An 18,914-nucleotide genomic window follows, 5' to 3' on the forward strand; every position below is an offset into this window, starting at 1 on the left:
TCTACAGTACATGAGGCCAGAGTTGTTGTCTACAGTACATGAGGCCAGAGTTGTTGTCTACAGTACATGAGGCTAGAGTTGTTGTCTACAGTACATGAGGCCAGAGTTGTTGTCTACAGTACATGAGGCCAGAGTTGTTGTCTACAGTACATGAGGCCAGAGTTGTTGTCTACAGTACATGAGGCCAGAGTTGTTGTCTACAGTACATGAGGCCAGAGTTGTTGTCTACAGTACATGAGGCTAGAGTTGTTGTCTACAGTACATGAGGCTAGAGTTGTTGTCTACAGTACATGAGGCCAGAGTTGTTGTCTACAGTACACGAGGCTAGAGTTGTTGTCTACAGTACATGAGGCCAGAGTTGTTGTCTACAGTGCATGAGGCTAGAGTTGTTGTTTACAGTACATGAGGCTAGAGTTGTTGTCTACAGTACATGAGGCCAGAGTTGTTGTCTACAGTACATGAGGCTAGAGTTGTTGTTTACAGTACATGAGGCCAGAGTTGTTGTCTACAGTACATGAGGCTAGAGTTGTTGTCTACAGTACATGAGGCCAGAGTTGTTGTCTACAGTGCATGAGGCTAGAGTTGTTGTTTACAGTACATGAGGCTAGAGTTGTTGTCTACAGTACATGAGGCCAGAGTTGTTGTCTACAGTACATGAGGCTAGAGTTGTTGTCTACAGTACATGAGGCCAGAGTTGTTGTCTACAGTACATGAGGCCAGAGTTGTTGTCTACAGTACATGAGGCCAGAGTTGTTGTCTACAGTACATGAGGCTAGAGTTGTTGTCTACAGTACATGAGGCTAGAGTTGTTGTCTACAGTACATGAGGCTGGAGTTGTTGTCTACAGTACATGAGGCTAGAGTTGTTGTTTACAGTACATGAGGCTAGAGTTGTTGTCTACAGTACATGAGGCCAGAGTTGTTGTCTACAGTACATGAGGCTAGAGTTGTTGTTTACAGTACATGAGGCTAGAGTTGTTGTTTACAGTACACGAGGCCAGAGTTGTTGTCTACAGTACATGAGGCTAGAGTTGTTGTCTACAGTACATGAGGCTAGAGTTGTTGTTTACAGTACATGAGGCTAGAGTTGTTGTTTACAGTACATGAGGCTAGAGTTGTTGTCTACAGTACATGAGGCTAGAGTTGTTGTCTACAGTACATGAGGCCAGAGTTGTTGTCTACAGTACATGAGGCCAGAGTTGTTGTCTACAGTACATGAGGCTAGAGTTGTTGTCTATAGTACATGATGCTAGAGTTGTTGTCTACAGTACATGAGGCTAGAGTTGTTGTTTACAGTACATGAGGCTAGAGTTGTTGTCTACAGTACATGAGGCTAGAGTTGTTGTTTACAGTACACGAGGCTAGAGTTGTTGTCTACAGTACATGAGGCTAGAGTTGTTGTCTACAGTACATGAGGCCAGAGTTGTTGTCTACAGTACATGAGGCCAGAGTTGTTGTCTACAGTACATGAGGCTAGAGTTGTTGTCTATAGTACATGATGCTAGAGTTGTTGTCTACAGTACATGAGGCTAGAGTTGTTGTTTACAGTACATGAGGCTAGAGTTGTTGTCTACAGTACATGAGGCTAGAGTTGTTGTTTACAGTACACGAGGCTAGAGTTGTTGTCTACAGTACATGATGCTAGAGTTGTTGTCTACAGTACATGAGGCTAGAGTTGTTGTTTACAGTACATGAGGCTAGAGTTGTTGTCTACAGTACATGAGGCTAGAGTTGTTGTTTACAGTACACGAGGCTAGAGTTGTTGTCTACAGTACATGAGGCTAGAGTTGTTGTCTACAGTACATGAGGCTAGAGGTGTTGTCTACAGTACATGAGGCCAGAGTTGTTGTCTACAGTACATGAGGCTAGAGTTGTTGTCTACAGTACATGAGGCTAGAGTTGTTGTTTACAGTACACGAGGCTAGAGTTGTTGTCTACAGTACATGATGCTAGAGTTGTTGTCTACAGTACATGAGGCTAGAGTTGTTGTTTACAGTACATGAGGCTAGAGTTGTTGTCTACAGTACATGAGGCTAGAGTTGTTGTTTACAGTACACGAGGCTAGAGTTGTTGTCTACAGTACATGAGGCTAGAGTTGTTGTCTACAGTACATGAGGCTAGAGGTGTTGTCTACAGTACATGAGGCCAGAGTTGTTGTCTACAGTACATGAGGCTAGAGTTGTTGTCTACAGTACATGAGGCTAGAGTTGTTGTTTACAGTACACGAGGCTAGAGTTGTTGTCTACAGTACATGAGGCTAGAGTTGTTGTCTACAGTACATGAGGCCAGAGTTGTTGTCTACAGTACATGAGGCCAGAGTTGTTGTCTACAGTACATGAGGCTAGAGTTGTTGTCTATAGTACATGATGCTAGAGTTGTTGTCTACAGTACATGAGGCTAGAGTTGTTGTTTACAGTACATGAGGCCAGAGTTGTTGTTTACACTTATGAAATTGTCCAGCATTGTCTAATGACTTCTTAAGTTCTGGGTATTCCGTTGTGGTCTGGCCATTCATAACACTACTTTCAAGATACTCTAATCTACTTAAAGTATTCTAATGCTGTGGGGTGGTTTCCCTTGGATGTTTTGACTACTATTTTATTTGATCGAGCTAGATCTAGACATTGAAAGAATCAAAAGTATGTTTTGAACAAGCCTTAATGGTTGCGTGGCTGACTCTAATTCCAAGACTAGCTAAAGACCAGATCTGACCGGTTTGATTACATTGTCAATCCGTGAAGGCTAGCAGTGAGCCTGTGACGCCGCTATACTGGAGCGCTGATGACTAAAGATACGATCTAATGGTGACCCCACTTTGTACTGACTGGTGGCGCCGTCTTATTGTGTTTCTATTCAAAACGCGTCATTAATCAAAAAGTCTGCACTGAATGATTAGAAATAAGACTAAATGGGAACCTTCCTTCAGGCAAATTCTCAAATCTTACTCCCTAGTGACCTTTACAAAAAAGTGGTAAAGTTGCTTGTAACCAACCGCACGAAATCACTCATCTCTAATAGAACTTCTTTCAACAATAAACTTTAATCGATGTTACTAAGTGTGATTCCAAGATATTCCAGTCTGCGCATACTAGACAGACCACTTACCAGTGAGTGTGGCTTTCTTACCAAGCAAGATAATGTGGCAAGATGCCCGAATTAATAACCTCTATTGTGTCATCAGCATTATATGTTACATGCATATCACAAACTCCACAGTAAAAGTTCTTTTGCCTGTATCTAGAATCTAGACTCTAAACCAAAGATTTATTTAAAATGCATCAAGGATGAACAGAGGAAAAAAAGCTTTATAAAAATATTGTCACAATTTTATGTCGGGCAATAGGTTACAGGCTTAAAGTAATTAGCCTAATGATCAAAAAGGTTATTCAATGAAACAAAAAATAAAATCGTTCAACATTCTAGTCATGCAACATCGAACCGTCTATAAAGTTTAATTAATTATGAGCTAGATCTCTAATTGATTCATGAAGTTCTATTATAAAATAGTGTATTTTTGGTCCTATATTTGTATAATATGCATATATCATGGACATTGGGATATAATTAGATATATACATATATATGCCGGGTACATATATCATTGCCGACAATGGTTATGCTTGCCCTGCATGTGGCAAAATATGTAGGTCACAGCTGGGGCTGCGCAGCCACGGGAAATACTGCATTCCTCACGAATCTTCGGACTCGAAGACAAGCCTTATTATTATATCAGTTGGACTATAATTAATGTACGCTTTCAAAGTAGCAAAATATTTTTTTAAAATCTTAAAAAACAAAATAGAAGCGTATTTAAGGGAAAGAACCGCAATATTACTGTAGTATGTCTCAATACTGCAGGAATTAGCTCCCTTTTAATAATAATACTAATGAAATTAATTGCCGCTAATTGATCAACTAATAGGTTATATTGTTTTATTGAGTTTTGTATTATCATCGACTATGACTAATTATGTAAATGTTCATTTCAACTTGGTCCGAGAATGGGAAACGAGAGAAGGAACATACACAAAACGTTAAAATATACAGCAACATTTCTTAGCAAGCAGCATTTATTACCCTTTTTCGATTTCAAGGAAAATAATAAATCACTAACAATTAATTCACTAATTTTTTTTTTATTGATTCATATTTTGTTAGGCACAACAAATAATTGTCGCAAAGTTTCAAGTTGATCAAGGAACGGGTGTGGGAGAAACAAAATTGTACCAGAGTGAGTTGATAGAAGCTTTGCAGAAAGGACATCACTTGCGGTTACTATTGGAACAAGCTTAAAGATGAGAAGTAGCATCTAGTTTGGGCAAAACAAAAGTATTAAACTGGAGATATATATATATATAGTTCAAGAATACGAATTAGAGATTCGTTTTTCATTTATTAATCAGAGTAGTCAGAGATTATAATTACCTTTTATTTGAACAAATAATAACAGGCGATAATGCTATCATGTATATATATATATATATATATATATATATATATATATATATATATATATATATATATATATATATATATATATATATATATATATATATATGTATATTGGTATATATATATATATATATGTATATTGGTATATATATTCATATATATATGAATATGTATGCAAAATGTCTTGAGAGTGATTTTAATATAAGGATGTCATTTTCAAACCACAAATTTATGTTGTTTTGATAGTCTCTTTTCATATCAAAGCTGTCTAGATCATATTTATCCATATTCTTCTTGGCGGACCTTATTCAGTTTTGTTGACTGATTGTCACTAGATCTATGAGATAGGCCAGACTTTGCCCTTAGGCCAGACTTTACCCTGAGGTCAGTGCGATCTCCCGCTACCGGAGCATCGCTGTCAGCAAGGACAGGTACGCCAGAAATTTTAATTTGTCTGACCAGTCCACGGACGTTTCTGGCCGCTTGGGCCACCATCACCTCACCAGACGACTGGTACACTGCGTGTCGCCTGCCTTCCACCGCTCTTGCCTGGTTCTTGAAAATTTTCTTGGTGACATCATCCGTATCGTCTTCCCAATTCGGACGTGATCCGAGGTGACATCCTTTTTCTGTTTCCTGGTCAATGACATCATTTTGCAAGTTGCCCGCCGTGAGTGGACGTTTTTCACTTGCAGCATCTTGTTTTGAAGCAGCCGGAATGTCTTCCGGCTCATGTGGCGATTGCACATCCTCCCACCGACACGATAGTCTGTTGGACGCAGAGAGAGATTTGTACAACTTCCTTTTCTTTCTGCTCCATATCCTTTCGCCGTAAAGAAAGAACGGCGACTTACTCTCCGTCTCTGAGAATGATTCCGCAGTTTCAACTGGACTTCTTGTCTCTAAACTGTGCCCGCTAGAAGACCGTATTGACTCCAGCGACATGCAAATTATTCGTATTGCCTAAAACGAGAAAATAGTAAAAAAATATCATAAACATTATAACTCGTTTTTTAAATTGTATTTTTAGATGATAGACCTAAAAAAATGTGTAAAAAATGTAAAGAATATATATATATATATATATATATATATATATATATATATATATATATATATATATATATATATATATATATATATATATATATATATATATATATATATATATATATATATATATAGCCTATATGATGTGTTTATCCATAAAAAAATGTTATCTTTCAAAACATAACAAGTAGATTTAGCAGTTGCATGGTAGAGCAGGATACAGGCGATGGTTTTTATTAGAAATCACAAAACTAAAAGCAATTTTTTCTCACGAAGCCACTGAAATAAAAAAAACAAACATACAAAACAGCGACGTTAATTATACCAATACCCAAAAGTAGGTTTACAGTTATCACGTAGACATGGGCGCCAGCAGGATTTTTGCAGGGGGTTGCAAGTTGCCACCTTTGTAGCTTCAACTTTTTTTATTGCAGAGAGTTTTTAAAAAAAAGAATTGGAGGCCCCCCCCCCCCCACCTATGTGATATTAAGTTCTCTGTAAATACTTGTTTAATGAAATAAAAAGAAAACTAACGTGAAAAACTATGTACTGATGCGGCCCATGCATCCCAACGGTCGATCAAGCAAAAAATGCAAACTCTGCCAAAACTGTCAATAAATTTATTACTGAATTGCTTCTCGTCGCGATAGACAAGCCGGCGATGAACGCTTATCTGGCATTTCTGATATTATTCTGTAAGTTGCAGTTCTTGAATCGTTTTAGGGTGAATACAAAACAGGTTGAACTGAGCATTATTATTGCTTGAAAAGCGAGACGTTAATGAAGAAACTAACGAATCAAGATACGGAATGTAAAGCCGTGTTCTGTAATAATCCCGAAATGTAAACATGTGGTTTTTGCTCGGTGTATCTGTCGACTGCAAAGTCTCGCCAGCACTAACTCATTTCCAAGCTTGTCTGCCAGCAGTGTCACCTTACTCAGGATGCCATCCCTGAAGTATTCCTCATCATGGTCAAGGTTTTTGGTTATGTCATTAATGTGACTGTTGATATGCTGTTGAGCGGCCGCTTGTGATGGACAGACTGCTACATTGCGGAAACAGGTTCAAGAACTGACAAATAATTGACGACAAATAAAAGACAAATCAGAAACCTACGAGAAGCAGGCAATGATTACACACATATACAGATTGTCTAATTTCACTTACAATCGTTATTTAAAACAGTCAAAGATCTTCTCAAAGTTATGACTTAAAGCGCGAATTAATTCGTGTTTCTCTTTCCACAGTGTCTCACACAAAAGAGGTAAATTTAGCACCAAAGCTCCCGCTTGGGATTGCTACGGAAGAAATAGATAATCTTCTTGATGACATCAACAGCATTACGTATATCTGTAACGTCATTCAGGTCAATGATACCAAGTTTAACTCTGTGGGACGCGCAACGGACAAGGTCTACTTTTGGATATTTTTCAGATATCCATGCCTGAACACAGTTTTAAATGCTACCCATCACGTGGCAGCCATCGTAGCCTTGTCCGAGTAGTTTGTCCATGTCTAGATTGTAAATAATGTATTCGCTGACAATGATGTTAGATACAGGCACTGCGTCTCTCTTTCCAACAGTGACAAAAGCTATGAATTCTCGAATACAATCACCATCAACAAATCCAGCGCTAAAACACATCAATCCAGTGCCAGAGATATCTGCATTTTCATTACTGAAATACCAAGAAAGCGCAGTTAATCCATGCTGTTGCCAGTGCTCCGTCGATACAAATCAACGTTTTGACTCAGATGGCATGGGAAGAACTTTCTTATATCTCTTCTATCGTAAACTGGCGGACGTGTTGAACCTGCTATTTTATTAAGTGCTAACAATGACTGCAACTCCACAAGACGTAAATACATTTACCAAGATAACTGCATTCCTCAATCTTGTTCAAAGAAACTTTCCCATATATCAAATCGAAAGATAGCTGGCAAGGATTTGTCCTCCAAGACAAACAAAAACAACAACAAAACATTTGATCAGATTCTAGACCTTTACTAAATATAATGATAACTATAATAGTGTGCAAGTGAAAACAAAGCGTCACGACTAACTTGCTATAGAATATTGAATTGCAAGCCTATAATAAAGCGCACATGGTCGGACATGAACTACAGATGAACCTATTCTACTTGATTACAATAATAGTTTATCCTTTTTAACTTTATTTCAGTGGAAGCACTACATGTTAAGTTGCTTCCTATCAGAAGTTAATTGATTTGAAGGTGTAAAAAACTGGCTAAAAGTTGGTTACTCAGAATTCAGAGGGGTGCACGTACATGGCCAGCCGCCAATTCCTGATAAGCCTAGGCTAGTCTACTAGAACTGTACTCCAGTCACCAGTGGAAGCACTACTTGTTCAGTTGTTAATTAGATTTTGATTGATCTGATGTTGCAAAAAAAAAATGATTAGAATTTGGCTGCCCAGAATCCAGGAAGGTGAAAGTGCACCCCCTGCGGGCGCCCATGCACGTGGACTATTTATTTGAGAATGCAACAGTAGCACAGCGGGAAATGAATGAAACATGTTAACACACACACATAAACAATTGACGTAGTGTTGTGAAACACTGCAATCTAAATCTTCGGAATCAAAGACATTGTCATTAGTAAACAATTGAATCTCTCAAAGGCTCTCGATATCCTCCATCAGCATTGCAACATTCTTCAAATGTATGTGGACAGAGTTTATCACTAGATATCAACCATATAGAAGGTAGTTTAATAACTGTAAACCTACGTTTGAGCCACTCTGTATTACTGATAAGCAAACCAATCTTACACTCATATCTACACAAGAACTTTTTAATTGAACGCACAATATGAGATTAGCCTATACAAGGTATTACATGCATGAATGAGCTCTTACCCGATTGGTCAGTCGACATTGGTGTAGGAAAGATTGTTGAAAATAATTGATCTGTTTCTCTAATCTGGCGGATTCAATGCTGTTGATTCTCGACGCTCGCTGGACGCTGGAGGAATTGTGGCCGGGAGGTTTGGCGTGTGACATTGTGCAGACTTGATTTCATCTACAAAACTTGGCATCGAATTAGGTCGTCACACATCTGTATTACAAATAAGGAAACTGTTCGTGAGGTAACTTACAATGACTTGACGTTTTACGTTTAATTTTGAGACAGTTTTATTTATGGAAGTGGATTTTCAAGCTACTGAATACTAAGTGGGGAGAAGACTATAGGTTTTAGATGAACAATCAATTCATTGACAAGTGATGTTTAAACGTTGAATATATACATTACAGATCATAAAAGTTAAAATTCACTTTACACATCAATACTTGGTTCTTCCTTTATAGATTAATTGTTTGAGTTGTTACTTTGCCCTATATCACTTAGCCTGCCTGTTTTTATTTCTTTTGTAGATTTCCTTTTCTTAATTTGCTATTTCTTTAGTAGACCTATTTGTTTGTTGTTATTTTATTTTTCTAAAGATAAAGACATTTGTTGGACACTGTTTCCATAACATTCCAATATCACCTTTCCACAAAAGAGATTAGATAATAGCCACAGTTTATTAAGGACCCACAAAAGAGATTAGATAATAGCCACAGTTTATTAAGGACCCACAAAAGAGATTAGATAATAGCCACAGTTTATTAAGGACCCACAAAAGAGATTAGATAATAGCCACAGTTTATTAAGGACCCACAAAAGAGATTAGATAATAGCCACAGTTTATTAAGGACCCACAAAAGAGATTAGATAATAGCCACAGTTTATTAAGGACCCACAAAAGAGATTAGATAATAGCCACAGTTTATTAAGGACCCACAAAAGAGATTAGATAATAGCCACAGTTTATTAAGGACCCACAAAAGAGATTAGATAATAGCCACAGTTTATTAAGGACCCACTAAAAAAAAAGATAATTAGAATTACATAACATTGGGGGCCGGCGAAAGCAGGATGTGGGGCGTCGATCACGGTCCATGCTGCCGTTGAGTGTTGCACTCTAGGGAATAGAAAAAAAAGTGTGGGGGGGGGGAGGTCCAAAATCTTTAATGATACCAAGTGTTTGCAATATTGATAAAACGATGATTTCTATAAATAGTATTGACATTATACATAGAAGTTGTAACATACATACATCATCATTATCGCTATCCTGAATTTCCGCAGTTTAGTCATGGCACACATACCAACATACAAAGATACCTCTCACAATTTATTTTGTTTCATATTTTAGCTTGTTCTCTTATTAATCCTAGCGTAATCAGACTTCCTTAACCAGTTAGCATGGCCCCCAGGCAATTACTTAAAACTTCAATAATTTTTTTTTAAAATGAAGTCTACATGGAAATACATAACATTGCTAGACAACATTGCATTCAAGACTTGCTCCAAAAGTATCTGATTAGATGTCTACTTGCTGAACATGACGATGTATTGTCAGGCTCTTCACACAAATCTTTGACATCTGTGCCTTGGCGTGACTTCTCGTCATGTGCTCGTTTTTGTTTTGTTTTTTTTAAGCGCATTGAATGCACTGACCTATGGCTACAGATCCACGCCTCCAATCTGCAGGAAGATCTGCGGATAGACGTGATGCATTCTGGGTAGCTCGTGCGTGTCCCCATCACAGATTTATCGAGCAATAAACGTGTTTTTTTATATTTGGTGGGAAAAGGTCAGCGGGCCTGTGAGTTGTTTTATTACATTTGAATTGTATTCCTACATTCATCGCGACAACGCTGTACACACGTGGAGACATTGTAACTCGAGGAGAGGCGCACGAGAAAACGAGGGAAACAATGATAATGCTTGGTGGAAGGTGTTGCACAGCCGAGACAACTAGACAGGTATGAATATCTCTTTCTTTACGAGATAAATTGGCGCCCTGTTCTTAGCTAGAATTAAGCGTACCCCCTTTAGCTAATCAATCTGAATATGAGAAAAATGTCATATTTATCCATTAAATGTCAGAAACAGTCAAATTAAAAGATATTTATATTGTTAAAAAGATCAAATGAGTCTTTAAAAAGATTATATCCATAAAAAGATCGAACAGATTATCAAAAAGATTTTTTTTAAATCGTTAAAATAAACACGGAAGGATCGTTAAAAAATCGAAAGGAACGGGTGGCCAACTAAAAATGACTCAACCTAAGGCGAGTAGGAAAAAAAAAGAGTTTATTTATCAACTTTAATGTGTATTCTATTGACTCCATTCAGTGAACTATTCTCAATCGACTACACACAACTTTGAAACAGAGCGAAACTAATGAAAAGACTTGTAGATATAAAAACCTGGAGATTAAGTCGCACCAGCCCTGCCAGACAATCCTGACACCTAGTCTCTGGCTTCTTTATACCACATGTCTTTTCAAATACAGACATGGTAATATTCAGCACCAATTTTATTTTGTTCGATCGCCAGTTTGATTGACAACTTCTTTGTGTTCATGGGAGTTTACTTTTTTTTTTAATGCTATTTAACCCCCACCCTTCCCATTTAAAAAAAAATACGCTTAGTGTTTATGCTGAGACGGTATCATGTAAGAAAAGGGTTAAAGAATTCTTTACAAAAAATATTAATTATAATAATAAAAATAAAATAGAATAGAAATCTAGCAGGCGCTATTGAAAGCAGTGAGGCGAATGAGTTATATATAGGGACAAACAAAAAGAAGGACTTGCTAAGACTTAAGAGCAAACAGAAATAAAAAAACAAATGAAAAAAAAAGCAAGAATCATTTTTTAAAATCACAATTTCTATAGTAAAAAAGAAAACAACATACTGAAATGGCTCAAAGTCCTTAAAAAAATTGGTGAAAAATAAAAATTAATTTAAATTAGAAAGATTTTCTGTTTTAGAAAAATAGACTACGCATGAGAATACAGGCATCAAGTGGGATATAACATTCTCAAAAAGTTCAACATTTTAATTAAGTTGAACATCAAAGAACGACAACCAGAAAAAGAAGCAGCTCAAGCAGATGTCAAGCAGACGTGGCCAGTCAATGAATTCAAAACGATTTTGTCTTTTAGGTCTCTGGATGCTAATTACCAAACATCCACCCGCAATAGAAATACTGAAAGGACTCAAATACTATTTAATTGGTTATTCAAAGTAGAATAAACCATTTTATACCAAAGTAGAAAGAAAACATTAAAATCCATATCAAAAACATATTTCAGTTGGGGTTAAAACCTACTATATAGATTCAGTAACGAACAGATTAGTAGTGAATATGTCAGTCATGGAGTTTAATTAAATTACAGCAAATAGGTTGAAAAAGAAATAGTTGCAAGTGTTGTTAGGATTATTGCTGGGTTGTAGCTTAAAACAGCTTGTTCAACCTCGTAAGCGTATAACTTGACTTTCACATAAATCTTGAATCAAACCCAGAAAACGTCTTCTACATGCAAAATAAACTTGAATATAATACCTTGTAGAAATATATCGAAACACAAGTGAAATAACAAAATACTCAACGATTTGAATGACATCTTCAACACACTACAAAACTACTGCTTCCCAAGACAATAAACACATGCCATGTGGTTCTGTCTTTCGTTTCCAACTTTCAACTAACTTTTATCAGTCCTCCACGCTCCTGAATCCAGTCCTCTGCATCAATCTTACCAAAGGTTACATTAGAATTCATCAATGAAAAAATACGCCCACAAACATCCAATAACACTCCAAGTTAAATAACCATAGTGTTATACGTTAGTACAAATAGTTTCCAAGTTAAATAACCATAGTGTTATACGTTAGTACAAATAGTTTCCAAGTTAAATAACCATAGTGTTATACGTTAGTACAAATAGTTTCCAAGTTAAATAACCATAGTGTTATACGTTAGAACAAATAGTTTCCAAGTTAAATAACCATAGTGTTATACGTTAGTACAAATAGTTTCCAAGTTAAATAACCATAGTGTTATACGTTAGTACAAATAGTTTCAAAGTTAAATAACCATAGTGTTATACGTTAGTACAAATAGTTTCCAAGTTATATAACCATAGTGTTATACGTTAGTACAAATAGTTTTTAAGTTATGCTACCGTTCTGGATGACACGAAATTCAAGAACCACTAACACGACACCGAGTATTGCGTCATTTCTTGCCCAAATATAGATCTATATGCATACAATTTTTAGCTTGGTTAATGTTTCGGAAATTTTGAAACGTTATGTGGAAGTGGCTTTCTTTATCAGACATACATCTATATTTAAAGGATAGGCTGCAACTTATTTGTGGGAAAGTAATCAATATGAATCACGTAATTGGAGCTAATTTCTAATTTAAATAATCATCTTCAAGCTTAATGCTCTACACTTCTCATTTCCATTGGATTGGACCAATAAAAAGTATATCTTATGTCTATCTTATAGTTTATACACTTTATCAATACAGTAGTATACAATTCTTATCTTATCTTATATAATACAGACGTTACTTCAAAAAAAGAAGATGATTACGTCCTACCCGTCATGCATTTAGTCATGCATATTAACCAATGACTTAAATTCTGCCAAGTCACTGGTTTTCCTGGCTAGCTCAGGCAACCCATTCCATGCTCTAATAGCTCTAATTAACTCAGATCAATGTTTATTTGTTTGTTCGGTTTTGTTGTTGTTTTTTTTTTTTGTTGTTTGTAATTTTTTTTGTTTGTAATTTTTGTTTGTTTGTTTGTAATGGAAAAGACGCAATTAGTTTTATGTAGTCGGTCCGTCTCAGATAACTAGAAGAGGTATTTTGTGGCCTGCAAAGTTTAGGTGCATGGCTACTCCTTGTGGGGCGATTTGGGGCAATTACTATGCTAGCAAATAATGTAAAACTAGAATCATATCGTTGCTACTTTTTTTTATGAATTTGGTGTCAAGTCTGTTTGTTATTACAAAAGTAAGAATTGCTATTTCATGTCTGTTAAATGCGAACCCAGAGAGCCGCCTACTGGGTTTGTGTGAAACTAAAAACTCTATTAGTAATCGTGTCTTGTATTATTTAAATGTATTATTTCTTGTTTGAATACTATTTAGTCTTCGCGCGATTGTTTTAAATTCTGAAAATGAAAGCAATAGTTTTGTAAAATATACATGTAAGTGTTATTTTATTGATCACACAAATACATAGCTTCTTAACGTTGCTGTTGTCAAAAGTGGTTGGGGACAGACTAAAACAAATCTTCCAACGGTACACGCCTCAATAGACTCTGACAGTCAGTCCGACATCTGACCTCCATGTGTGACTGACGTGAGGTTCAGATATTGGGCCCGACCGAACTTTTAACACTTACAGGAGAAGGGGCAAAGGGGAGTAACTGGCACCTAGACCATCAAGCTTTGGACATGAGCATATTTTAGACTAACCTTTCATCCATTTCCTTGGTTGTCTATCCACCAAGAAGGAAAGCCTACGTTGTCTTACAATTAAACCCAAACAAAGACTTCGGGAGTCTACCTTGAGGAAAAATCAGGAGCCGGTGACCCTTAGGCAGCAGTGTACTACTGGTATATCCTGAAATGTTACTTATCCTAAACTCTTGTTTTACGTGTCTCATGTGTTCCTTTAATATTGAAGATAATTTAAACCCTAATCTCATCTAATATCATCCAAACTCATCTAAACTCATCTAATCTCATCTAATATCATCCAAGCTCTTATAAACTGAAGATGTAGTTCTACGACTAACGTCGACCAACAATAAATAAGTTTTATTTTTTGGATGGTTCATCGTAATGGAGGCTTGGATAGCGATTGCACCAGGAGTCAAATCCTGTTGATGCCTAATTTTTTACACACTCTGTTTTTACATACCAAACGAGTCTAAACAGACTGATCGTGTGGTATTCACTTCGTACAGTTAAAACCATACCCGCTTCTATCCTTTGTCGTGTGCAGAAGGTTTGGGCTGGGATAAATAATGGGATAAAAAAATGGGATAAATAGAATATATGCTTTTATATAGCGCTACTTTCATGCTTATAGCATGCTCAGAGAGCTATGGTCCAATCTCATTTGTGGACCAGTGGGGGCAGGGGGGTACCTGGGTGAAGGTTTTTCCGTGCTGCCTTCAGGCGCTCAGTAAACACATCTCTGCTCGAGTCGGGTGTCGAACCTCGAGCCCCCTTCATAGGTAGCCAGGCCAAGTTTAAGAGTCCTTAGCCTCTCGACCACTCATAATGTTCATTTCTCAAAGAACGAGCTAAACTTGTAAACAAAACAGAACAGAAAAGCAAAAACAAACAAAAAAAGTGTGTGCTCAATAGAAAGAGTTCCCCAAGCTCAGTGTATGTTGATTAGTGTCAGATACTATAGATCTGATACATAAGTAATGAAGAAAAATAGTATTAGTAGTATTAGTATATAAGACTGGTTCTTATAGGGAATAAAGAACTTTCTGCTTTGAAAACAAAAATAATGTTTATGATTTGGTATCTTTTTAAAATGGACTGCTGACAATATGTTGTTACACTTTTTTTTTGTACTGAAATTATCATGTTCATTTTTTTTTTGACAGGTTGAAAAGAGAGAGAGGGGGGGAGGAGGGGAAGAGGGAGAGGGGGGAGAGAGAGAGGGAGAGAGGGAGTAGGGAGAGTGAGAGAGAGAGGGGAGGAAGGGAGAGAGAGCGATCGAGCGTTAGAATACAAATAAAGTAGTTACTATACAATACGTTGTATATCAAATGAAATAATGAATCAGTTACAGGTCGTTGAGCCAGGAGCTGTTTGTTGATTGACTTATCCAACTAAATCTAACCATGACAACTTATCCAACTAAATCTAACCATGACAACTTATCCAACTAAATCTAACCATGACAACTTATCCAACTAAATCTAACCATGACAACTTATCCAACTAAATCTAACCATGACAACTTATCCAACTAAATCTAACCATGACAACTTATCCAACTAAATCTAACCATGACAACTTATCCAACTAAATCTAACCATGACAACTTATCCAACTAAATCTAACCATGACAACAAACAGATTGATCATAATTGTTTTCATTGTATACAAAATGATCCACGCCACTCTTTTTAAATTTCCCTTTATTTTAGCATTAAAATATCCAGGATGTTTTATTTTAATATTTCATAATATCATTTTTCACAAGCAGAAATGAGTCTCCAGATAAAAGGGTCTTTCATTAAAATGTTTGATCTTCATTCTTTAATGAATACTAAACTACGGTTTTCTCCTCGGAAATTCCATCCTAACTTCTTCGTAAAATTTAGTTCTTCATAGAAAACCCAAACCATCGAGACAACAGCCCAGAACACGACCTGACAGCCCTCCACTGGACCAGGCAATGTGTAGTTCATCTTTTTCTTAATCTTATATAATACAGATGTTACTTCAAAAAAGAAGATGATTGTGTCCTACGCGTCATGCATATTAACCAATGACCCAAATTCAGTCAAGTCACTGGTTTTCCTGGCTAGCTCAGGCAACCCATTCCATGCTCTAATAGCTGTAGGGAAGAAGGAGCATTTGTACAAATTTGTCCTAGCATATGGGATGAGGAATGTGCCTTTATCTTTTTGTCTTTATGAGTATTTAATTAAATTTTGTTTTTGTATTTGAAGATTATGGTTCAGTGTTTTATGTATGATTGCTACTTTACTTTTGGGTCTTCTCTCCTGAAGGCTTTCTAAATTTAGTGATTTTACTAAAGGTGTTACTTATAAAACAAAACCAAAAACCTACCCCAAAGAAATTGTTTAGCTAGCATTTTAATTTTTAGTATATGATACAAATTAGATATATGTAATTAGATATATATATATATATATATAATTATGTCCTACGATTATCCATGTCAAGCATGTTATTAGAGTCTAAAAAAAATCTGCTAAGTCGTTGGTTTTCCTGGCTGATTCGGAAAACCAGTTCCATGCTCTCATGGCACGAGGGAAGAAGGAGCATTTGTAAGAATTCGTCCTAACATATAGAATTAAAAAATAATTTTCCGTATTTTTTTTCCCACATTCCGACGGAATTCCTCATTTTGCTCATTACTATTTCACTACCCTGTTACGATTAAGCTTCAATAACTTTGTCGCTTGTCATCAGAAAATGTTTTTTTTTGGTACAGAATTAAAGGGGGGGGGGGGGGTGCATGCTCTTTTTATATAACACAAAATAAAGTTTATAATATAAAATCAAACATTAGTTTAATTTAATGAGGTCAAATCAAGGTTGATATAGTCAGTTAGGAGAGAAAGAGTTAATCTTGGCAACCTTTGATTCATTGAATGATTACAGATTTGTGTCCTACAAACTATGGTTGCTCATTATGTACTAAAAGCCTGGACACTCAATACATGCACGAATGAAGTGAAAGAAAATGTTGTTGTTTATTTTCCTCCATAAATAAACTATCAGTTCCAACTTACCGACAAGGTCCTTGCCTGTAATGATTGATCCTGAGCCACACTGTACAACAATTTTACCTTTCAGTGTCACCGTTTTATTGTCATGACTTCAATCTGTCATACAGATCTTGATGTCAAGTAAATATAATGTGCGCTTAGTCAGAGGGAAAGGAAAGAACAAGAATAGGTCAATCCTGTCGCTTGCATGACCCACTTTGTCCTGAAAGAAAATACCATACACAGAATTTCTAGACATAAGAAATCGTTATTTTTCAAAATGATCCCCCCCCCCCTTTTCTCTTGTCCCATTGGAAAGGTTTTTGCTCTACAGAGTGTATGTCTAAGTAGCGCACAGGTGCATGGGACACAGTGACACCGTTGCAGTGCGTCATGGCAAGGTATGGGGAGGGAACGGGAAGAACTTTCGCCCCCACCATCCTCCCCCCTTTATGAATATTATGTTTTGATTAGACCTCTATACGTTTCCTTTCATTTCCCCACATACACCAATGTCTATATTTCTCTTTATTTTAAGTGTCTAAAACAGTATTAATATTTAAAAAATGTTGTTACCTAAATTTTAGTTATGGCCATATTTTATATTTGCCTGTCTAAACTATAGCGGCAGACGCTCACCGGCTCACCAAATTCCTTAAAAAGTTATTAGAAAGTTATTAGCCATCGCCTACAAAGAAAGCATTTCAAATTAGGAAGCAAGCGACGGGTAATGTCAATTGTGCCTCTAGATTACACCGTGACCATTGTTAAAACAGTTGTATAAATACCTAACGATATAGTCCTTAGTTAAAATACACAAATGGGGGAATATGTTCTACAGCTTATTGTTACGTCCTCCAAGAAGCTTGGGCTAGGCCGTAGGCCTGATTATTTCAAGACTATGGCTTGAATACTCCTGGTCCATTGGTGAATTCGATAAGGGCCGCCTCTGAGTTTGAGTGATAACACAAACTCTCTTTGGTCATTCCTGTTGTATGTCTACAACTTACAAGCCCTCTTAGATCAAGACGCAAGTTCTTCGGGATGAATGAAGAATTTTCTCCTTATTTTAGTACCAAGAGAAAGAAAAGATAGAGAACAAACATATAGGAATGGAAGGCCTTACTGTTTAAAAGACCAATGACAGCAAGGACAGAAAAAAAGCAACAACATGGGAATGGAAGAACTTATTGTTTAAAAGACCAAGGAAAGGAAACATAACAGGAATGGGAGGTAATGCTGAATAGAATACTTGTGTGACTTTTGAGTTCACCAGAAAATGACAGCAGACAATGTACGCGAAAGAAAAGTTTGTATTTATTTCTGTTGTGTTCGTGCATACGTTCCGACTAATATGTCAATCTACGTGTTGGCGCGCTTGCACCGGTACGAGTCAACTAGGCCTAAGAAGCATTATCAGTGAACTCTCCATTGTCTGACAGCTTAGTGCGACATGACATGTCAAGGGACGTCATGTTAAGTCAACATAGTTTGGTAGTAAGAAGTAGAGGGATAAAAAAAAAAGCCTCTTATCAGTTGTTTTATTAGTTATTGACTTGCAACTTCTTGGTGCTTATAGGTACACACGGTTGCACTGTTAGAAGTGCCCATGGCGGCCAGAAATAATTAAGTAGCGAGGGTAATAGAACGGGTTGGATAATTTGGTCTACATACAATCTAGCTGGTTAAGTCTGGACCTTTTTTTTTTTTTATTTTCTTTTTGTAAATGGTAGCTCGCCTTTTCTTTTGTAATAGTTCAGAAACAGAGGCATAGCTAGGGGGCCCGGGGGATTGGGGGCCCCTTTCCTTTTGACATTTGACATCATGACATGAGATAATGTACTTAATAAATATATAACCCTACATTCAAATTAGTACAGTATAGCAGTTAAAATTAACAGGAAATAATCATTAGGACTCTTTTAATAAATAATACCGTTGTTTATTGGCGAAATAATGCATCAGTGATAAATCTCTATTCATATAGCTTCACGTCGTGCTTTCTGTGCAGCAAAGGCATCTATAACAATATCTACATCGATAGT

At 36.6% G+C, this 18,914-nt stretch overlaps 1 protein-coding gene across 2 annotated transcripts; it reads right to left on the reverse strand.

Moving 5' to 3' along the window:
• Positions 1 to 3,303: 3,303 nt before the first annotated feature.
• Positions 3,304 to 17,185, reverse strand: LOC106050950 (uncharacterized). 2 transcript variants are annotated; one of them, XM_013206043.2, is made up of 4 exons: positions 16,894 to 17,185; positions 9,415 to 9,487; positions 8,382 to 8,580; positions 3,304 to 5,414 (listed from the first exon to the last, which is right to left on the reverse strand). In XM_013206043.2, exons 3-4 carry the CDS (start codon positions 8,523 to 8,525, stop codon positions 4,731 to 4,733), a joined length of 828 nt encoding a protein of 275 aa, XP_013061497.2. In that variant the 5' UTR covers positions 8,526 to 8,580; positions 9,415 to 9,487; positions 16,894 to 17,185; the 3' UTR covers positions 3,304 to 4,730. The 2 variants fall into 2 exon arrangements, with proteins under 2 accessions (XP_013061497.2, XP_013061495.2); XM_013206041.2 differs by lacking the exon at positions 9,415 to 9,487 and having other exon boundaries at positions 16,894 to 17,183.
• Positions 17,186 to 18,914: the final 1,729 nt, after the last annotated feature.

Source organism: Biomphalaria glabrata, chromosome 6 (assembly GCF_947242115.1).
Source record: "Biomphalaria glabrata chromosome 6, xgBioGlab47.1, whole genome shotgun sequence".
NCBI classification, from domain to species: domain Eukaryota; kingdom Metazoa; phylum Mollusca; class Gastropoda; family Planorbidae; genus Biomphalaria; species Biomphalaria glabrata.